The sequence below is a fragment of the Orbicella faveolata genome, unplaced genomic scaffold (assembly GCF_042242905.1).
Source record: "Orbicella faveolata isolate gen_17 unplaced genomic scaffold, um_ofav_v1 contig_25, whole genome shotgun sequence".
NCBI classification, from domain to species: domain Eukaryota; kingdom Metazoa; phylum Cnidaria; class Anthozoa; order Scleractinia; family Merulinidae; genus Orbicella; species Orbicella faveolata.
The window spans coordinates 24,668,800-24,692,615 of record NW_028301553.1 but is presented as its reverse complement, the minus strand read 5'-3'; the positions used below and the strand labels follow the sequence as shown (position 1 = coordinate 24,692,615).

General features: G+C 38.5%; 2 protein-coding genes and 1 pseudogene across 3 annotated transcripts; all 3 read left to right on the top strand.

The window, feature by feature from the left end:
- Positions 1–1,969: 1,969 nt before the first annotated feature.
- On the top strand, positions 1,970–13,121 carry LOC110058021 (twist-related protein 2-like). 2 transcript variants are annotated; one of them, XM_089294110.1, is made up of 2 exons: positions 1,970–2,073; positions 12,021–13,121. In XM_089294110.1, exon 2 carries the CDS (start codon positions 12,021–12,023, stop codon positions 12,453–12,455), a length of 435 nt encoding a protein of 144 aa, XP_089150236.1. In that variant the 5' UTR covers positions 1,970–2,073; the 3' UTR covers positions 12,456–13,121. The 2 variants fall into 2 exon arrangements, with proteins under 2 accessions (XP_089150236.1, XP_089150237.1); XM_089294111.1 differs by lacking the exon at positions 1,970–2,073 and adding an exon at positions 8,360–8,867.
- A 550-nt stretch (positions 13,122–13,671) lies between these two features.
- Positions 13,672–14,052, top strand: LOC149109599 (uncharacterized). The gene has a single exon (XM_089294654.1). The coding sequence runs from the start codon at positions 13,672–13,674 to the stop codon at positions 14,050–14,052; it is 381 nt and encodes a 126-aa protein (XP_089150780.1).
- A 910-nt stretch (positions 14,053–14,962) lies between these two features.
- LOC149109598 (uncharacterized) lies at positions 14,963–15,965 on the top strand (annotated as a pseudogene).
- The last annotated feature ends 7,851 nt before the right edge of the window (positions 15,966–23,816 follow it).

Below are 23,816 nucleotides of genomic sequence, written 5' to 3'. Positions count from 1 at the left end.
AATTATGGGTGAACTGTCGTTTTAAAGTCAAATTAAGGGTGAACTATCGTTTTAAGTGAAGTTAAGAGTGAAGTGTTGTTATTAATCTTCACTAAGGATTTGTTCTGTTTGCCATTATCTGCTGGTTTGATGCTAAAGTTTTGAAAAGCCAGGGTAGTTTCTGAACAAGATGAAGGTGGCGTAGTTCAGTTGTTACTGAAGTACCGTTAAAACCAGGGATTTCGAGTGGATTAATTCATTGTAGAATCACTAGTCTTGTTTCTAAAAAAATATTTTGTTTTCTTTTTAAAATCTACTGTTAAATAAACTGATGTTGTTATCACAATGAGCCCTAAGAAAAACTTTAAAAAATAAATGCTTGTATTGTCATACAGATGTATGTACATAACTTACACATTTACAATGCTACATTTGCATGTAGCAAGGATTTTCCTATTTTTTGGAAAGAAAGTTCCTAAATTTCCTATTTTTTTGAAACACGAATTTCCTATTTTCCTACTTTTCTGAACAACCATGATGCTGGACACACTGTCAATGTCAAAATTAAACTTATGCTATAATATTTGATTGATTTCAGTTGAGTGATTGGAAGTGTTTAATTGATTGATTGAAATGTTTAGCTACGTTTGTATGCGTCATGAGAGACTCGCCAGAATACTCCTTCTTGTTCCCAGAGCCACAAGGACCGAAGGAACGAAGATGCTCGTCGTCTTGCTTGGGGTGTGAAAAAAAGATTTTGGAACGTAATAGTTCATCAATTAGTTGATGTTTCTTGGATAAAATGTCGCCGAGTATATTAACCGTTAAAAAATCATTTGGAATTTTGACGTTTGCGATCTCCGATTTCCATTGTGTTTGTATGGTGTAACTCGTTAAAAAGTACTGACTTTAAAATCATCCTTTACTGTTTTGGATTGACGTTAGACGACCCGCGCCTGAATAAGAGCCCACCTGGCGAGGGGAACTTGGTCGAGGGGCAGTTGTTTGTTTTCTTCCCATTCCCCAGGCTGTGATCTTTGTTGAAATTTTTATGATTAAAAAGTCAGTGAAAAGACCACGAGGTTGATCTTGAATCAAACCAGGTGGTCCGTTTGCACGATCAGTTTGGTAGAATATCGGTGGACCTTCGGGCACTGAGTTACAAATACTTGGGAGAATTCAGTTCATAAACGAACAAATTGCTTTGGAAGTTGTATCCAAGGGCTAAACTTGCTGATCTCGCTCAGATGCACCGTGAACAGGGCTAGAAGACAGCAAAGGTTCTTTAATGTTTTAATTGAGATCTCATTTTATTTTTATCTTTCAGCAAAAAGCACACTTTATCATTAATTGTCCTGAAATCCGATAAAACAAGAACATTCAATTCAACAAGCATTTGACTATCCTCATGAACTCACGCTGGGTGTGAGCAGATCTGTATCGTTATTCTCAACACCTACACATGTTCATTTATTTATCCACGATAAAAATATCCAGCAACACTGACGCGTTCGTGTCTAAGAATTGAAAACCAAAACCCAATTATAGCCATATAATTAGTTTTCCTGCACAACACATTGTCTACCCCTCTCAATAGAACAAATAAGTGTCTGACCTTGCGAGACGCTATGTCAGTATGGCAGACTACTGTTTTCAAACTAGCAGCACGGAAGAATTCGTTTACTAGTTTTCTCCCCTAGAAAAACCTCTCTTATGCCACAACAATGTAGAACTATTATAAAATGGACCAACAAAGCCGAAAACAAATAGCTGTTTAATTTGTAATCGTTCAGTTACACAAAACGGAAACCACATTGTCCTTTAGGCTCTTAAACTAATGACCTGAAAAGAATAACTATTGTACTGCATACAACATGGCTGAGCGACTAGAAACAACAGCTGACAGAATAGCACAATATTACGTAAAGCCGCTATTACCATACCAATTAATGTTGATCAAAGTTCAATTTAACTTTATCGATATGCCATAAGTGTCTTAAGTGGTTTTCGAGCTCTTCACAACGAGCTACTACAGATACTGAGATACCTTATTTGCCGTTGGGGGACGAAGAAAAGTTTGCACGACAAGTGAAGGTGAATAACTTTGAAATTGTTGTTAACATGTCTTTTATTTATTTTTCAAAATTTGTGCCTGACACTATTAATTTTCTTATCTACCTAGAGTTGATTCTTGATTTTAAAACATTCTTGAATAAATGCCCTGAAGTGTGAAATTTTCACAGATTTTCGAGAGAAAGTGTTATTCAAACTTTTGGAGAGTGTTCTATGTTTGCTTGGAAATGCTAAGCAATTCCGCAAATCATTTCGGTCTAATACAAAATCACCATGTTCTCGACACTTAAAAAATTCATGGCTGGACTCTCAAATAGAGACTATGACAATTTGGAGAAAAAGATCCATTCAAAAGTGCAGAGAGCACTCTACGCTTATTAAGAAACGTCAGTCCATTTCTAGAATTACTCTAATATGTAGCGATGATAGACGAATCTTTTGAGCTGGGCATACTATCAATTCGCCAAGTCTATTTCGGTTAGGCTCCAATGTGCTATACATGCGGCAGTCAGAAGTTGTTACATAATTGCCACGGAATGAATTCCTCAAACACCTGAGAAGTTATGTTAGAAATTCTTCCCAGCTACTTGACGGGCATATGGTCACTATGATGAACTTCATAGCCCCCTTATCGAGCATTCCATATTTAAGAGCTAGAAAGGGATCCTCTGTTGTGTTCCTGAGAAATTACAGCTTATCTCTCCACTCAGATATTTTGAAAATGAAAAATTCTTGGAATAGCAAAAAACCAGTAAAACTGAGCTCAAGAAATTTTGTGATACTTACCGGCAACTAACATAGTGTTTACAGTAGACTGTAATTCTCAAAGTGTGAAATAGTGCGTGTATAACAGGTCTTGGACCATCTTCAATGTGTCTTCAACACACTGAAGAAGGGCCAAGACCGAAAGTGAAGTCGACAGCTTTTCTAACCCGACAAAATACAGAGAGTGCCAACCCAGCAGTAAGTAAGTTAGTAAAGACTTTATTTAAAGAGGGTAGAAGTAGCTGAAAAGCGGGACGAGCAATGATGTCCTTGCTCCTAATATCTTTATGTTAAAGAAAATTCTAAAATTTATAAAATATCGTACGGCCCACTGAATGTTTAACTTCTTCCCCTATAAGACGCCCTCAAAATACATTTTCTTAAAGTTTGCGGCTAACTCAATAGCATCCTTCGCCTGAGAAGTTTTTTAAATTTTTGTATGGAGTTCAGTGCACCGCTAACGACATCACGATAGCTGCAAGAAGGCAGCCATGCATGAATGTTAAAAAACTAATTATCCTGCGACTTTTAGTAGTTTAAACAGTTAACTTATTAGAAGAAGAGTTTATTTCAGTTGTTCTCGTTGATTTCCAGCCACAATATTTGTTTCCTTTCGTAGGACACAAAGACGGCGTTTCAATACTGCACTCTTTACATTTCCTTGGATAACTTGAGTATGGAATATCACATTGACCTGAAACTCCGAAAAAAGATTATCTTTTAATCTTCTTAGTACTTCAAACGCCTGATTTCTTTTATTCAGTGGTTTAGATTTTACTATTGTGAAAATGACACTGAAAGCAGCCAGTTGACCTTGACAAATGTACTAGCTATTTAGTTTTCGCCTATCTTGGTGAAGGTGAATGGGAATCTTTCATCAAAATCATTTTTCTCGTTGGTAGCTTGTACAGTCATTTGAAGCAAGTACGTGTTTGGGAAAATAGTGCATGCACCGGTTGTGCGCGTTTAATTTTGCACATGAAGCAAGCTATCCTTGCTCAAGGATACATCAGGAAAAGAACAATGAGTTGAATTGACACGCCAATCTACCCAAAGCGTCGCTTGTGGAGACCCATGTCTATGTCTGTCTAATTTTGCACGTGCAATACAATTTTGACAAAGCGTCTGGTTCTTTGTAACAAGACAGGGGACGACGTAACCTCGTCCAGTCCCTAGATACAGAGAAAGCTCGTATTATGTGCGGGAACGCTTACCTCGTAGGCTACGCAAGATCCTGTGTAAGAAAACAGAGCGCATGTACATGTATCGCTAGCGTGCATTTAAAATCTCACATTTAATTATATAATTGTTCCGGCGGTATGTCAGGCGACAAATAAGATAAGATATAAACGTAACAGTCACAGCTCCTGAATCGTGCGTCGTGGTAAAGGTGATTGACAAATATGTCAAATTCGCTTGAATGGTTCGAACAAACTGACATAAGAGATAAATCACGGCATGGGAAGATTAGTTAACTCGTGCTAGCCCCAAGCAAAGTTTTGTCAGAGGTGAACTCAATTATATTCAGTTTTACTTTGAAGACACCTTCCATTTTAGGGTAAAGACGTTTTGTTGTTTAAAACAATATCTGAAGTGTAATACGAGCCAGAAGAATCCATTCTCCACTTGGATATAATTATTAATACAAGACTATATCCGGATTTATAATCGTTGCTTTCTTGGAAGATACAGGATAAAACACGACTCTTTGTAATCTTCAAGGCACAGAGGAGCCTGATTATATCGCCTTTTTTTACCAAGCCATTGTTTGTTAACTATACGATACCTGAGTGTATCACCTCTTCCAGACTGAATTAAATTAAAAAGACGTCCTTGACGCAGTGGGAGCAATTGTCAGCTTTGCTTTGGCGGATAGTCGCCCTTTTCGGTCAAGATTCAATTTGTTTCGTAATTGCACCGTGAATTTAGGCGCAATTTAGCTTATCCAACAAGACGTCTGTGTAAATTGCACTGAAACATTCTTCACTTTGCCGCACTCTACTGCACCTGTTGTTTCTGGTGAAACACGCGGTAAATGGCAACTTGTGATACAAATACACATAGGTTTATTTGGAATTTTGCTGGCGTTTGTCAATGAATTTTCCTGCCGAGTTTGACTCAGCGTTTTACTGACATAGAGAAACGTGAAAGAATCTTGTACGTTTCTCTAGGATATACAATCATAGCCTGGGAGCTGGGGAGAGGGTATGGGAACTCCACTTTAGTTACGTAACAGCGATACAGAGAAGACGTTGTAGCTTTTGGAGCTGAAAATTTGTGTCTGTTTCGCTTCAGTGCTTGATCAGTTTGATATAGTGTCGGAGACACTTTCTAGCTGCGATAAAGTTGGCCGTAGGCTGTGGTGAGTTCTACTTTGCTCGCTAATGTGCCCTGAAATGGACTTGAACATTCGCGTCGGAAAGCAAGGTCATGTGTTTATTTTGACTGATTTTAAGAGGTGGCGTTGTTATGTTTCATTCCTGACATCAATCTGTGTCAACAATTATTTTGAGACAAAGAAAAACTGGATTTTTTTAAATAAATTAACCTCGTAAACATTTTGCTTATTGGGTTTGCTAAATTCGAGACAAAGCAATAGTTTCTTACCTTGAAGTAAGCTTAATTTTAAGACCAATTTTGTGTTTGGCTTATAGTTTCGTTCAACTGCCGACTGAGACTACTCGAGTCATTTTCTAGAAAAAGAAACTGTATTTTCTTTCTTCTTCTTGCTTTTTGTAGTTGCTCACAGCCTCGAGAAGACCTTCTTGCACCTTATATTTCGCTTAGTCACGTAAAATATTATCTAAATTCTGAAAACTTAGGGAAAGTGTATTATTGGCGTCATCTATGCGTCTGTCCTCTAATAGATCATAGGCGTGAACCAATCAAAATTCAAGAATAATTTGAGTTATTATATAAGTATTAATTGAAGTGCTCAAAACAAATTGACGTCAGTTTTTCATGCGTCTGTCCTGTTATTGACAATGAACTTCTTCACAACATTGTCAAAGTAGTCTACGGATAAGGCGGCTATCGCCTCGTGGACCGGCCACAGCTACTTCTACAATGTTATGACATGTTCAATAACAGGATAAACGCATAGAAAATAACGTCAATTTGTTAAACAAAACTTGTACGTGCAGAGCAAAAGTTCACATACCATAACTCATCACTAGACGTCTTCACACGAAGACCTTGTGTTACAAGCATTCGAGGAAATGGTTTTGGCTTTAACGTTTCCTTATGGGTTCAAATGGCTCAATTGGCCTCCGAATATTACCTGGACGTTTAACACTTCCTGTTTGGTCACTTATTGTATCAGGTGTAGTGCAGAGGGGAAGTGGAAGAGACGTAATTGACACCACTGAATATCGATTTAGATAGGTTTACCTGCGTCATAGTAGACTCGAAAAAAATACTCCTTCTTGTCCCCTGAGCCAGGCGGACCGAAGGAACAGGAGATGCTTGTCGTCTTTCTTAGGGTGTAAAAAGGAGGTTTTGGAACGCATTAGTTAATCAATTAGTTGGTGTTTTTTAGACAAAATGTCGCCGAGCATACTAACCGTTGAAAAAAAAAAAAAAAAAAAAAAAAAAAAATTTCGAAATTTAATTGACGTTTGTGAAATGATCTCCGATAGGCCTAGACAGATTCTGCTCGGCAACGTTTGCGCAACTTTTACAATTTTGAGCAACTTATTCGATTCTGAGCAACTGTTCGGAGGGTGAGCAACTTTACAGCATCTTTTCTAAAAGCTAGCATATTTTTGGCATGTTTTCATTATTTCAAAATCACATCCATAAGTAATTGATAATGATTTTAACACGTTTTTTTTTGGGGGGGGGGGGGGGGGAAATTCACAAGAATTTCACTAGAAACTCTCTTGCGTTTTGATCGGTATCTTGTGTTGATAGATTCCAAATATGGATATGCCGGATGTGACTCCATTTCCAGAATGGGTATCCTGTGTTGATATTCCAAATATGGTACAACTAGGTCAAAAAAGCGCTTTCTTCTGACAATGAAGAATCCGATGAAGAACAACATCAAGGAGATCCAATCCATGGCTTCCCTTGTAAAGAAAATACTCCTCGTCCAACCGAGCTCTGCCTCTGCCGAGAGGGTATTTAGTCTGCTCAGTACCCTTTCATCCCAGCAGGAAAGCGCCTTAAAAGATTACATTGAGGCATCCGAGATGATCAGGTACAACAGTTGCCGAAGAAAGCAGTAAGATGAAACCAGTGTTATAGCTTGGTCTTCAAGAAACTGTAACTGAACTGAAACTATTCTTTTTTTTTTTGTTTTACATAAAGAGAGCCGGCTTGCTGCTCTTTGATTTCAGCAAGCAACTATAAAAAGTTTTTAAGCAACTTTTGCGATTTTAAGCAACTTTTGAGCAAATTTTGAGGATATTTTTAAGCAACTTTTTAACATTTTTTCAGCAGAATTTGTCTAGGCCTATCTTCCGATACCCACTGTGTTTGTGGGGTGTAATTCGTTAAAAAAGTACTGTCGTTAAAATCATCCTTTACTGTTTTGGACTGACTAAGAAGACCCGTGCCTGGATAAGAGCCCACCAGGCGAGGGGGACTAGGTCGAGGTGTAGTTGTTTGTTTTCTTCTCATTCCCTTATCCTTGTTTTTTGTTTTCTATTTTTTGACTGTAGGCTGTGATCCTTGTTGAAATTCTGCAATAGTAAAAAGTCAGTGAAAAGACCACGAGGTTAATCTTGAATCAAACCAACTGGTCTGTTTGCACGATCAATTTGATAAAATGCCACTAGACCTTCGGACAATCAGATTCAAATACTCGGGAGAATTCAGTTCACGAACGAACGAATTGTTTTGAATTCGTGTCTAAGATGGTAGGTAGGAATAAAGGACGGCTAAGGTTTTTCATTGTTGTATTTAACTCTCATTTGTTTATCTTTGAGCAAACGAACACTATATTAACCGTCTCAAGATCCAGCAAAACATATAACATTCGATTCAAGAAACATTTGGCTATCCTCGTGAACTCGCGCTGGGTGTGAGCAGATCAGTATCGTTATTCTCATCACCTACACACCTGACAGGGAGATTGATTACGTCCCTCAAAAGCGTCATTATTAAGTGACCACGACGCTTGAAATAATACTTATAGTGTACAGATATCATACTGCTCCGATTAGCCAAAGGTAAGGGAAAGCACTTATTTCTTTATACGCGATAAAACTATAAAAGCAACGCCGTTTTCTCACATACCACATGGTCTACCCCTCTTTAATAAAACAAAATAACAGTATGACCTTACGAGATGTTATCTCAACATGGCAGACTTCTGTTTTCAGGGTAACATGTACAGTACGGAAGAATTCGCAAAATTCGTTGATTACTATATTCTCCCCCACAAAATACCTCTATAATGCCGCAACAATTAGCACAATCATATCATGGACAAACAAAGCCGAATAAATACTAATCGTTCAGTTACACAAAACAGAAACTGCATTGTCCTTCAGGCTAATAAGCTAATGACCTGAAAAAGAATAACTATCGTTGTACATACCACGCGTCTGAGCGACGACTCGAAATAACAGCAGACAGAATAGCACAATATAACGTATGGCCGCTATTACCATATCAATCAAAGTTCAATTGCACCCCATCGATTTTTGCGATAATTGGCTCAGGTGATTTTCAAGTTTTCACAACATAGTTAATAGAGGCGACTGGTTATGAAGCCCGGCAAACATCAAAGGAGCAAACAAAGATACCAAGATTTATGTTGGTCCACGACCGTGGACAATCTTTCATTTTGCGCTCATACACTATATGCATGAATTACGTAACCAACACGTTTCTATTGGTTGCTTCCTCGGTACGGAGTAAACAACTATTGTGTTTTGTGCACGGTGAAGGCCAAAACACAGAACAAAAATATGAAACAAAGAACTTTGTCGAGTTTCATAACCATTCCCCTCTATCAACTATGTTTACAACGAGCTACAACTGATGCTGAGTTGCCTTAATTGCCGTTGAGGGACAAAGGACAGTTTGCACGACAAGTGAAGGTGAATACCTTGTTCTTGACATTTTGAAATTGTTATTAACATGTCTTGTATTCATTTTGTCATAATTTGAGCCTGACACTGTTGATTTCTTTTACCTGACTACAATTAATTATTATTTTGATACGTCCTTAGCTTAATGCTCTGCAGTCTTAAATTTTTACAGATTATCGACAGAAAGTCTTATTCAAGTCTCTTGTGAGTGTTTTATGTTTGTTTGAAAATGCCAAGCAATTCCACAAATCAGTTCGGTCTACTATGAACCATGCTCTCTACACGTAGGAAATTTATAGCTGAACTCTCTGATAGAAACTGTGACAATTTCGAGAAAAAGACGCATCCAAACGCCCTGAGAGTACTCTATGTTTATCAAGAAATGTCAATCGATTCCTAGAATTACTTTCAATCGATTTGTATTATATACAAATCTTTGGAGCTCGGGCATGATATCAGTTCGTCAATGATGTCTGTTTCGGTTAAGCTCAAGTGCGCTAAATGCCTTGCAGTCAGAAATTGCTGAAGAATTGCAACGGAACAAATTCTTTAAACCCCTGAAAAATTCTGTAAGAAATTCCCAACGATTCAAAGGACTCTTTTGGTTTTTCCAGTTTAGGAATTTTCTAAGTTTTAGCATGCCATAAAATGTATGTTTTCGACGCTTTGTGGTCAGACCTTTCCGAACAAACATAGAATAACATAAGGGCATTTGGTCACTGCGTAGAACTTCATGACTCCCTGATCGAGAAGTCCATATCGATGAGCTGTAGCAGGCGACCCCTGTTATAATCCTGAGAAATCACAGCTTCTTTCTCCACTCAGAAACTTTGAAAATGGAAAATTCTTGGCATATCAAAAAACCGGTAGAACTGACCAAAAAAATATCATGTGACACGTGAGACTTACAACGAAGATAACGGTCGCTTACGGCCGGTAGACTGTAGTTCTCAAAGTGTGAAATAGTGCGTGTACAACAGGCGTGAGAAAGATATGTATAATTTTAATTATTTTTCTTATGGAGTTCTTGCACCACTGACGGCATCACAATAGCTGCAAGAACCTGCAACTTTTACTAGTCCGAACATTAAACTTGTCATAATTAGAACAAGAGTTCTTGGCAGTTGTTGTCGTTGATTTTCGGCCCGCGCATTAGCTAGCGTCCTTCCGCAGGAAACAGAGATGGCTTTTCCATCCATACTGACCTCTATGAATTTACTTAGAAAACTTGAATACCGAGTACCACGCAGACCTAAAACTCAACCTGGGAGATCAACTTTTAATCATCTTTAATGTTTTAAATTCCTGACTTCTTTTATTCAGTGGTTTGGATTTTTACAGTTGTGAAAAATGACAGTAAAAACAGTCGTTGAGCTTTACAGATGCACTATTTAGGGGCATCCAACGGTTTGTTTCGGTAAATTATCTGTTCGGATGGCTTTTTATCTCCTCTGGTTTTCTGAAGAGAATTGTCACCTCGAACTTTCGTGATATGAGAAATTTAATGTCTGCTGTTTTCGGATTGTAAACAAAATGTCGTTTTGGGTACCGAAAAAAGGTCAGCTATCATTTTCGAAAAGGCGATAAGACCTAAGGTTTCCGGGGAATGGACAAAAAAGCCCTAATAAATTCGAGAATACTCGAGTCCCCCTAGAATAACCGAACAGATAAATTTTCTTTTAACGCAACCTAAAATTAACCCACAGAGCTTAAAAAGTACTCCAGATAGCCTGAAACAGCGTTTAAAAGCATTTGAGAGAAAACGGTCCATGGGTGCCCCTGACTATTTAGTTGTCGGCTTCCTCACAGAAGGTGAAAGTGAATTTTTAATCAAAATCAAGGAGTTAATCGATGAATCGACATGCCAATGTCGCTTGTGGAGACACTTGTGAATCACGCATGTCCAATTTTGCACGTGCGATACGATTTTGACAACGCGAACGTTTCTTTGTGACCAAACTGCTCAGTGCTCAGACAGGGGACGACGATGCCTCGTCCAGCCCCTAAATACAGAGAAAGCTTTTATTACATGCGGGAACGCTTGCCGCGCAAACTACACAAGATCCTGTGTAGGAAAATAGCGTTGTATCGCTTGCGTGCCCTCAAAATCGCACATTGAAGTATATCCTTGTTTGGGCGTTTTATTAGGCGGCAAATAAGATAACATAAAATATAAACCGTCACAGTCTTGAATTTTGCCAGGAGAACAAACGAACGAAGCTCCTGAATGGTGCGGCGTGGTAATGTTGATTGAACAGTATGTGAAATTCGCTTGAATAATTCGAAAAAAATTGACATGGAAGATCAATCACGGCAGGGAAAGATAAGTTAACTCTTGTTAGAACCCAGCGAAGTTTTATCAGAACTGAACTCAATGGTATCCAGTTTTACTCTGAAGACACCTTCTTTGTAAGGGTAAAGACTTTTTCAGTGTTGTTTAAACAATATCGGAATTGTAATATGAACCAGAAGAATATCTTGGATTTAATTGCAAAAGTCTACATCCAAATTCACAATCGTTGCTTTCTTGGAAGATTCTAGATAAAACTGAACTCTTAGTAATCTTCAGGGCACAGAGGAGTCTGATTACATCGCCTTTTTTACCAAGCCATCGCTTGTTAACTATACTATACCTGGGTGTATCACCCCATCCAGAAATCATCTTAAATATCCTCCCGCACTTGTTATTTCGGGTGAAACACGCTGTTCCTGGCAAGCTAGGATACTTGTACTATTTTAATGTAGGGAGGTTTATTTGGAATTTTTTTGGCGTTTTTCCAGGAATTTTCTTTACAGACATAAAGAAACCCAAAGAAAAGAATGTGCGTTTCTCTGAGGCTAATAATTATAGCCTGGGAGCTGGGGCAGGGGGATGGGAACTCCACTTCAGTTACGTAACAGCGACGGCGGTGGTCGTCGTAGTTTTGGAGATTAATTAAAGTCTGTTCCTCGGTTTCGCTTAAGGCGTTTTTAAAATCAAAACCAAACACCCTTAGAGTTATCTTTAGGATATCTCGCTTTCTTCTGGGTCCACAAAGCGACATTTTGGTAGCTTTTCAAGGGTCATTTATAATTATCCGAAACTTATCCTCGTCACTTTTATATCTGACTCCCACAGGGCATTGTCGATAAATTTGCTGATCCCTTCTTAATTCCCTGCAGATGCAGTTCAACCAAACGAACGTTCCCGACGAAGCATCAGTACAAGTGAATAAACCCATGGAACAAATATACAACAATCAAGTGCTGCTACAAAATTGCTTGCCCTTTCCCGACTGTCCTGCATGTTGGGACACACTGCTACACAGACAAAGTATGGAGGAATTTGAACAACAGACTAAGGAAACTATGAACAACCTGTATTCCAAACGTCACCGCTCCTCGGGAATGCCAATATTGACCAATCGAAGAGATCTGAACCGAGAAAGAGAGCGCAAAAGGCAGGCGCGTCTGAAGAGAGCGTTTAACGTGCTTCGCAGCGTAATACCAGATTACTTTTCCGAGAGAGAGCCCGGAGACAGGCTGTCAAGAATCCAAACTCTAAGACTGGCAAAGAAGTACATCGCTACATTACATGAATTGTTAGAGACATGTTAGTACTTTTTTAGGCGCTGTTGCCTTTGCTAATGCATTGTGTGCCGCCATAAAGTATTCACCAGACACCAACGTAGGAGACAAGAAAAATAGCAATTTTTTTTTGTCACGCTTAGTTACACAATTTAAGGGGATTTGATTCGTTGCACTGGCTTTAGCATTTTAAAAGTGACTTTGCCACGTTAGGTTACGCTATATCATTGTTAGAAAATTATGGCTCGCGAGGTTATGCTAATTACGGCGCTTTTGTCATTTTAGGCGACTTGATCACTTTAGGTTAAGCTATGTTCGACGATTTTGTAACTGTAGGTTACACTCATTTAAGCGATTTTGTAATACCAGGTTAATTTTAAAGAGAACTCCAGGCCGGTATTATAAAGGGTGGAAAAAGCTATATACAGATCACACACTATCCAGTACAGAAGTGTTCATAAAATCAACAATGTCGTCCGTCATATAGTAACTTAACCGGTGGAAAAGGCTCTCGATCGCTTGAAAAACCAGACTTAACTTTACTTTTCTATAGAGTGATCGCTTTTAGGCATGTTGGAGCTACTATAGCATTTCCAACAAACAATGTTGAGAAATTAGGAAAAGTCAAGAACTTTCATTAAATTGTAGGATTTGTTATAAAAAGACCTAAATAAAACGTTCTGGTGTTTACATCGATCATGGTTTATTTGGTGCGAATGAACAGAGCTCAATCCCTATCCTATAAGGCAAATAAGGCTTTGACATCTTCTTTTCATTCACTCTGATTTAATTGTTGCTAGGGCTCTCAGAGCTTATGGAGCGGGGTAACAGGGGCATTTATTATAAGGGAACAAGGAATATTGTCAAATTATTTTCAGGGAACAAGAGATCAGAACTCCTGATTAGATTGTTGGGATCAAGGGAACACTAATCTAGATTTAATTACTGAGGGATGCCCTTAACAAACAACTACAATGTAAGCAAGCCGGCTCTAGGAAAGACAAATCTTGCACAGAGCATACTGCCACCGTAAGGATAAGATTTCATAGAACAGTGTAATGAATGGCAGACGCCATTATAAATGAACTTTATTGATTTTGAAAACGCATTGTTTACACAGGAACGTCATATGGAAGCTTATACACCACTATGGAATTCCATCGAGGTTTATTAAGTTGTTCCAGGACTTCTACGAAGCCTCATCTTGTCAAGTCATCCACAGTGGAAAACAGTCTGAATCTTCGAAATGAGTACAGGAGTTCGGCAAGGCTGCTTGCTGTCCCGTATAATCTTTATTATGGTTGTCGACTTAATCATGAGAGAGGTGGAAGATAAGGGTAAGAGAGGCATACAGTGGGCACTAACAACTCAGCTATATAACGTGGATTATGTAGATGATATACGCCTTTCCTATCAGAAACTGCAACATATGCAGGCCAAGACCAACAACCTAGCGCTAATCGCAGAGACTACTGGTCACAGTTTAAGCAAAGAGAAAACCAAAGTCATGCGAGCTAATAACAAGCAGCAGGATAAAATCAAGTTGAGCGGCAAATCGAAGATCTGGAAGATGCAGAAAGGCTCACCATATCTGGGTAGCGCCATCAAAGTCACCGGCGGAGCTTAGGAGGATGTGAAAAGCAGATTAGGCAAAACCAGACTGGCCGTCCACACGCTTAGACCAGTCTGGAATGCCTCGTCGATTTCTAACAAAATCAAATTGCGCATCTTCACTAAAAATGTTAAAGCTACGCTTCCCGCTGGGTCAGAGACCTGGAAAGTGAGACAAGCTCTATTGAAAAAGCTGCAAAGGTTTGTCAATAAATATCTCAGAAAGATTCACAACATACATTGGCCGGATAAATTAGTAACAAAGAACTTTGGAGCAGGACGGGACAAGACCAAATACCAACCGACATAGCAAGACGGAGATGGCCTTGGGTAGGCCATGCGCTGCGAAAACGAGCCACTGACACGACTAATCAGGCCTTGAAGTGGATTCTCTTAAGACGTGCACGATAAGGTCGACTGAAGAACAGATGAAGATGGCACAGCTGAGAATATGGCACAAAACAGAGTCCGCTGGCGGAGCACTGTTGAAGCTCTTTACTCCACTAGGAGCCTAAAGGATTAAGTCAGTTACCACTACATACAGTATCTCAACGTCTTTAAACGCTTATTGTCGAAAACACATTTTCAGAAATGAGAAGTGGTGCCAACGACATGCCCCTACAGCTTGAACCGTTTTCATCACTCCTCATTACGAGAATTTACCCAGGTTTCGCCCTCGAAAGGCACTTAAACTGTCTAAAAAGCAGGTAAATTTAATGAGGAACAGGAGAGCAATGTATGGTCAGAGCGTCCGCCAGAAAACCGTAGGGACTTTTAGTAACGCAAATTTTTGCGACGGCGACGACGACTGCGACCGGAAGTCAGATTTATTTCTGATAGACGTCTTACATTTTGGCAGGAAGCCGTCCTCTCTCCGCGCGGACGTGAGAACAGCGAGTTTCCCGTTGTCCACAAAACGTGAGTAAACTTTTTTGCTTTCATGCTTTAAATATCTACCATTCTTATTTGGCTTCCGAAGGCTTAAACACGAACTAGGCAATATAAATCAGATAGATTCACCACAGTTTCGTAGCAAAGATAAGAGAGAAGTTACAGAGCGTTGGGTATTGCTTCGACGAAAATTCAGGTCAAAGATCAGAGAGGAGGCGGCGGCTAGTGGTGTCGTCGTTGAAGATCTGACAGAGAAGGAGGTTCTAATCGAAGAGTTGATCGAGAGACAGGATACCATCAAACCAGATGACAACCTATCAGTTCAACAGACGAATGACAAAGATAAAGCCGAAGACATAAGGAAGAAAGTTATGGAGAGTATGGGAAAAAAAAAAAAGAAGCGAAAATCATCGAGGGGAACGACTGATGATGATCAGCCAACAAACTCAGGCCGCAAGAGATGCGCAGAGCCGCCAGTGGATTTCTTGCACGAAAATGCTAACCACGAAGGGGACCTTTTGCCAGCAAGAGTTGGACATTAAACGAAAGGAACAGGAAAAACAGCAAGAAACGATGCAAGCCATGATGTTACATCAGCAACAGATGAATCCGGCTTTCATATCAGTTGTCAAAAAATAGGCAGTCGAGAACTGCATGTGGCTACCTTGGATACAAACAATTGGCTGAACTCCTCGTTTTGATAAGAAATCAAAACGATTCGTGATATTTGAATCGGATCAGCCTTTCGCTTCAAAAAATTGTTTACGTACCATTGACTTGCTGGGACAGTTGATGCTCTGATTGGTCACCGAACACTTTCCGGGGATTACGCTTGTGTGAACGCAATCTGATTGGCTACGAAAACTATCCGAAGAGTAAGGTTACATGGACGGGCTACGAAAACTATCTGAAGATAGACCCTTTTCATGAATGGCTGCCAATTATAAATTCTTTTGTAAGTATTAAAATTAGCCTGACTAACCTCGTTTTTGAGTTGATAATTCAAAAGAATTTTTACTCCCAAACGAGTTTAGTGAGGCTAATTTAAATACATACAAACTAATTTTAAATTGGCAGCCATTTATGAAAAGGGTTTATTGGGGTTACGAAAATTACTTTCAAGGACGATGACATTAGTGGCTACGCCTCCTTGAGGCCGGTAGCTACAAAGAATTGCCTGAGAAGTGAAACATGATTTTATTTGTAGGCGACACAGAGTTGATTAAAACGATTGGCTTGTTCACAAAATTGGAATACATGCCGCAACATTGTGAACGCATGCCAGTTAAAACGTTTTAACCCAGTTACTGCGCTTTTCAATACATGCAGGCTCTAAAATTCAAAGCTCGACCGACAAATGCGTTTTTCGCTACCGTCAATAAAATGTTCGGCGGCTCCTGCCAGCTTACGACTATGTTGTCTGAACTGTGCTCAGCGATTTGATTTGATTACCACGTGTTCGGCAGTAGTCGGAAGCTGGGAGGAGCCGCCGAACATTTGATTCACAGTAGCGAAAAACGCATTTGTCGGTTGAGCTTTGAATTATAGAGTCCGAACGTTATTGAAAGGCGCAGTACAGTAACGAAATTTAAACTTGTCAGTGACTTTGAGAATGACTTTTACACTTTATTGCATTGAGCTTAACTCTAGTATCTTAGAACTAATTTTTTGCAAGCTGAGTATATTGCTGAGTTCGAATATTTCACACAAGCCATTCGATTACACGGCTTTGTAGAATTTTTAGGTCAATTAAAATTGTCTTTATAAGTTACTGGAAATTTGAAGGGTCAAGTTAAAAAAAAAAGTGAAGTTTGGTTTTTATAAAGGCAAGTAATGCAGTTCGAAGCAATGTTCATACCACGTACATCTTTTTTTTTTTTGTGATCAAGGAATTTAAAATATTTTTTTTTCTTTTCTTTTTATACTTTAACTGTGATTCACACCACTTACAAAACTTTTACAACTACTGAGTACAGAAGTGATAACTATTTACAACAATAATACAACTACTAACACTACTTAAACTACTTAACAATTCGATGTAATTACAGATGCTACTAATTAATTGAAAAGAGTTAATAACGCTGCCAAAAAGCCATTCAATGAAAACCCGTAATCCACTCATTGCGTCGTTGTAGACCTGCGTCTGCAGAGTAAGACGACTTTGACGAAATGGAGCTTCGAGGTGTATCCTAAGAGGGAAGCTGGGTGCCTGTTGGAAGATGCTGACTCATAGCCCAACCATACAAATTATTAGCATCAAGATAAGTGATGTATTTTGATGGTTTGGTCTTATCATATGATTTCATATATTTATTGTTTACGTCACCAAATCAGTTTGCGATATAGCTTGTTCCTCCACGCATACCCTCTCGTTAAATTGAAACATATCAATATCACTCATCAGTTCCAATTTAATGTCAGTCATTTTCAACATAGCATCCCATGATAATCCTGAAGAAGTAAAATAATGAGCTGGATCGAGCTTATAGTATTCAAGGCATGTTTTCCTGAAATTTTCAAACACGTCGACTAATAATAGATTATCAGAAATCAAAAATAGATCATGATACTCACCCATATTCTTGAGCTGAAATCCTCTCCATACTTTTTTAGCGTGCTCATAATCGTCATCACTGATATGTTGATCATTGAGTATACTGTAGAATGCTTCTTTTGTCGGTAATTTAGTTTCATTGAACTTTTCAAATGAGTCCATATAGTCGTATGGGTAAACACCTTTTTTGGACATCAAATCAAGTGCTTTTCCTTGGAAAACTTCAGATGTATATTTTAATGATTCCGACTAGTTTATCCAAACTAGAACTCATAAACTGGAAACTATCAATAAATACCAAATTGCGACCTAACATAAACGCCATGTTATTCGGGATACAGTTAATACTCATTTCTTTCTCCTCACCCTTTTTATTGATGTAGGTGTTGTTCTTAGCTATTTAGCCAATCTGGTGCATGATAAAATGGCAATCATAGCCCCTGAGATTATGGAAAATGACTGTTATCTTATCTGTTAGTTGAAAATTGAGGCGGCAAGCTTCATGAACAGACCTTCTGTATTTACCTGTCACATGACAATGATCTCTGACTCTTTTGTCCTCGTTGGTATACTTCTTGCCGCAAATATGGCACTCTGTTAATTGTTTGAAATTCTCTTCGTCAGCAAGAGTCATCTTGATTGGTTTATTGAACTTATATTTGATGGTATTTCTACAATATTTCACTTCATCTATCATTTTTTCCATGAATTTGTAAACCGCAATTTCACCTCGATAAATTTTTGCTGGTTTGGAATACTTATCATCATAACAGCAGACGACTTTATAAGCAAATCCACAATCTGTATGTTTTTGATAAGCTTCAGTATATGAATCATTATCATTTGGTTTACAAGAATCTACTTTTTCTGTGATGGCTTCGAAATCAGCATAAATCACAAATGGTACTTATAACTGTCGGCTGTGATTTTGAAAGCTAATTTTTTCACCTTTCCCAGGCATTTTTATTGCTTGTTCACCATTAATCACAATACACTCAGTCTTATGTTTATTGAGACCATCTTCAGATGAGAAACACTGAAGACAGTGCAAACAAAAGTGTTTTCTATGCTCATGTTTGGTTTGATTGTACATGAATCTATCAAAGTCTTTGATCAACACATAGTGATGTTTGTCCTCATTGGTTATTAAAAGAAGATTCAAATGATCATCAAATCGTTCTTGTGAAACATAAATTGGATGTGCTTGTTTATTTTCATAACCAAAAACATTAATTTTGATACTATTCTGTTTCTCAATTTTATGATAATCATTAATTTTGACCGGAAATTCAACATTATAATAATCTAACTTATTAATAAGTGATCTGTCTGATTTCTTGATTCTATCTGGATCTTTCTCTTGAGGATTAATATGCCTGATATGACACCAATGAAAGCATTCATTGTCCTTATTTTTCATATTTATCAAACCTTTCAACGAGTTTCTCAACTCTTTTGGAAGTTGAATATATGATTTACTCTTCATTGGTTTATATTTGACAATATTCAGATAATGTTTATCAACTGAGTCTATGATCCAACCACTACCCTCTGATAGCCATTGTGCGATCTTTTTCAAAATCTCTTCCTGAGAAATGTTCAATTCTTGATTTAAATCAATTATGTTTGTGACAGTCTTAGCCTTACTATTGAAATGAGCAGTTTTTCGTTTCAAATAATGCTTACCACCCATCACCTTATCAATTTCAACTTCGACGTCATCATCATTTTGTTTATTATCAGGAACCTCTTTGATGAAGGTTGTTCTCATAGTTTCATAAAATTTGAAATGCGTACTTTTTTCCAAGTGAGATTTATTAAAATGATGCTCAATTGCCTGCCTGGTTGACTGTAGTTGAACAACCGGATCACTTTTATTTTTCAAACCAATCTCATAAGTTTTAACAGCATCTTTCAAAGCTAGTTTAACTAGCGTTATTTTAGTTCTCGGAGCTGGTATTGGTTTTTTAGATTTAACACGAGGTTTTGGAACTGGTTTTTCTATCTTCAGCATAACACCAATAGGTAATTCCATTAGTCTTGTTCTCGGAGCTGGAACTGGTTTATCTCTGAATTCAAGAGGTGGCGCAATTAATATTTTCCTTATAATCTTGCATCATTTACTTCACGCTTTTGCGCGGTGCTAGAATAGGTTTTTCGATTTTTTGTTGATCTTTTAACAATAGAACAACTAATTGTTTTTTTGTCAATTTATTCAATTCTGATTTATTCATCTCTACGATACTATAGCTAGATAATTTTTTATTCTCATAATTTCTATTTTTCATACTCATTATTCCCAATGTATTAATGTCGATTTCTCTTTAAGTCATTTTCAGAAGCGCTGTTTGGCCACTTGGTGAGTAATTTTTTGATTTGCGGAGGCCTGGGACAGCCCAATTTATGCTGTTTCTGGCAGAAGGATTTTTTTTTTATTTCTGGAGGGGTGGTAAGATTATTTTTTTCGTCATGAGACAGCTCCGCGAATTTTTTCTGGCAGACGGATTTTTTTAATTTCTGGAGGGGTGGGAGACATGAAATTTGCTCACGAGAGGGCTTGACTTGGAAGTTGCTCTGAGAGGCCTGAAAATGCATTTTTTTTTTTTTTTTTTTTTTTTGAGTTGAGGCCCGGCGAGGGTATTTTTTTGATTTGTGCAGGAGTGGGAAGGCCGTTTTTTGCATAATGCGCTGGTAGCGCCATTTACTACACTACTCCTCATTTATATAATCTCGGGTACCCGAGATAACCCTCCATCTGCTGCAACTACACCGAGCGTTTATATTTGAAAACGTTGTCCCTGTAAGCCGAGTCAAAGTTGACCCTCTATGATTATTCATAACCCTTTCTATGAGTTTCCCTCGGTCATTCGATTACAGGGGGTTTTGCCGAGTTAAATTTCACTTCCTTGATACAAATCTCTGCTTTAAATCCTAAATCTAGGCATTGCATGATACTTCCCACGTCGAGCCAAAGTGTGTATATGAAGAAAAGTTGTACCGCTTGCTAGGGTGACCCTATCTGCCGAGGCGAGACAACTCGCCCACCCGACTTGTCTCGCCCTCCTAGACGGGTTCGCGATCCTCAAGTAAACGGTTGGTTTAATTTTTCAAGGAATAAGTGAAAAGTTAGCACAGTCAGGGTAACTCGGGGAAGGGGTGTCTCGGCTTCTTACATTAATTGCAGGAGTTTCAAATTTAGACCATTAACTTCATTTCAAAATATGCGATAGTAGCAAAAAGTTGCAAAGAGCAACGTAAAAATTTGCGTCAAACAGGTGTAGAGCAAGCCATGAAACTAGCTAACATTTCATCGGAGTAGCTGGGAATATAACATCCATCTGGTTTACTGCATGTTAGCATCGTTATAAGCTCGGTGGTTGTTTGCAAAAAGGATTCTGTTGACTACTCTTGCTTCAAATTATTGCTCCTTCGCGCCATGTGAAGCCTTGGATCCAACTGGCTCATAGCTACCGGAGTTTATCCCGGTTTCTGCAGCATGAAGCGGCTAGGAGTATTTCTACTCCCCCTGGACGGGATGCTAGTCCATCGCAGGTCCCTCCTCTGCAATTTGTTAGGTTTGGGCTCCAACAATTCGCCGGTACCCAATTATACTCCTGGGTGGAGAGAGGCACTGTGAGAGTTTAGTGTCTTGCCCAAGAACACAACACAGTGTCCTCAACTAGAGTCAAATTCTAAAAAAATGAAACGGCTTTTTATTTCTTTTTCCCGCTTCTCGCACCTGTTTACATCCTCGACGAGACTTTTTTGTACTTAATCTTTGGCCCAGTCACGTAAAATAGTATCTAAATTCTGACGACTTTCCTCCACTTTAAAAAAAACAGAGGGAAAGTGTTTGTTATATTGACGCCATGTATACGTCTGTTCTGTCCTCTAATAGATCATAACAGAAAACCAATAATAATAATAATAATAACATTTATAATGCGCAAATTTCATAAAATATTCAATTGCGTGTGACAAGATTAGAAACGGAATAAAAAGGCTAAAAAGCTAAAATTAACATAACCTTATGACAAAAACCAATCAAAATGAGAGAATAATTTTTGATTGATAGATAAACATTAATTCGTGTGCTCATTGTGTTTTGTAAAAAAAAAAAAAAAGAAAAAAAAGAAAAGTGACGTCAGTTTTTCATGCTTCTGCTCTGTTATTGACAACGGACAACGAATTTCTTCATAACATTGTTAAAGTAGTCTGCGGATCCACCGTCGGCTTATGGCTATCGCCCCGTGGATCCACAGCTACTTTGACAATGCTATGACCAGATTCATGGTCAATAATAAGACAGACGGATAAAAACTGACGTCAATTTGTTAAGCAAAACTTGTATATGCAGAGCAAAAGTTCACATACCATAATTCAGTCACTCGACGTCTTCACACGAAGAACCTGTGTTACAAGCACTCGAGCAAAGGGGTTTGGTTTTTACGTTTCCTTCTGGGCTCACTTGAAGGGCTCGATTGGCCTCCGAGTTTTACTTGGACGTGTAAGAGAGTGTCTCTGTAAGAGCGGTCCGGTCGATTTTGCTTGAGACACAAATTTAGCTCATTTCTTGTGTGTTGTAAGCCATTCATTTACCTATTCTAAAACCACAATCCGTTTGATCGGATCTCTTTATTTTTCAAAGTTTTACGGAAATTAAATTTCAATCGAGCGAAGGCCTGACGTGACACTTTTAAGACTTAAATTTGAGACAACTTTGGAAGACAATTTACAAAAAACTACGGGACTCAGCAAAAAACAAATACCACAGCCATGTATATTAACTATTAACTATATTAACATCACGTTTCAATCAAGAAAACAGGAAGACTTTAGTGACACCTTATCGGTTCGCTTAAGTCACACACGCGAAAACCGATCAAATTCAAAGTAAATTTTTAAAAAAGTGAGGCGTTCTTAACTGATCCAACTAACATGGCTAGGAAGAAGGTGCCATAGAAAAGGTAACTACAGAAAAAAAACTTTGCGGCCCGACCTTTACTAAAACTTTATAACTCCGTGAACTTACCTAATTTTCGGCAATCTCCAAGTTTGGCCGCCATTTTGAGGGACTTGTCAACATGAAGCGTAGTAGATATAAATCGAGCAGGTAGATCTAAAACCGTCTGAAATACACACGAAAGCATTCAAATGAACTTTACTTTCAATTCAAGCGGCAACATTTAAAATTGTTCGCAAAAGGCCGGCTAAATAAGCTCCTTCCCCTGGTAAGTAAGTAAGTGACCTTTATTTAAACACGATAAGTAATTAAGCTTGCAGCTTGAGGGGTCGTGTATAAATAAACAATAAAGAATAGTTACAAAATAAGAATTTAAAAAAAATTACAGTGTAAGATGTAAACTAGTTTACATAAAAATTTGCAGGTAATAATAATTACCTAATTATTAACATTATGTGACTAATAAACGTACACCGGTGGGCAGTCGAGTCATCTTCTGCAGTATATATTCGCAAAGCTAATGTCCCTGACCAAAGTAAGATTATTTATCATCTTAGAGAAGCTGTTTACACTGTTCGCATTCGGCATCCAATCGGTAGAAAATTCCACAGAATTGTACCTCTGTAAGATACGGAGGATTTCTTGATATTTGATTTAAAATGAGGGATTTCCAGCTTAAGGCTGTTTCTTAGATTATAGTAGGATTGTGATTTTGCAATATGTGCAGTCATACAGGGTGGTGAATCATTGTAGTACATTTTATAAATTAGCTTCAGAATGGAGTTCTTATAATAGGTTCTTAGAGTGTCCCATTTGGCCCTGGTGAGGGCCTCAACTGATGGTAGGTCTTTAGGAAAGTTGAAAATAAGCCTTGCTGCTCTGCAGTGTAGTCTTTCGAGTGAGTCGAAGTCATCTGAGCGATTCGTGCCTCCCCTTACGGATATACCGTACGTGACTGCAGGGATCACAACTTTGAAATATAGGTTTAAGAGATCTTGCTTAGGTAAAAATCTGCTCTTCTTTATGAGACTCAACTTGTTGACGAAGCTCTTCTTTAGTCCCTTAATATGTGCTGACCAGTTTAATTTATCGTCAATATCGACACCCAAGAGTCGACGTTGTGTGACCCGTTCCAGAATGTTGTTTCCAAGGTATATGGGTGGGTGGGGGCCTGTAAAGGATCCTCTGTGGATTAGCATGTATTCGGATTTTTTCGGGTGCGGAGTCAGCTTATTTCTCACACACCACGCATACAACTCGGTCAGGGATTGATTTAGCGCAGCGGCGACCTCGTCTACGCTCCTCGCTAAGCAGTAGATGGTCGAATCATCAGCATACATATGGACGGTCCCAGACTGAACTGACCCCA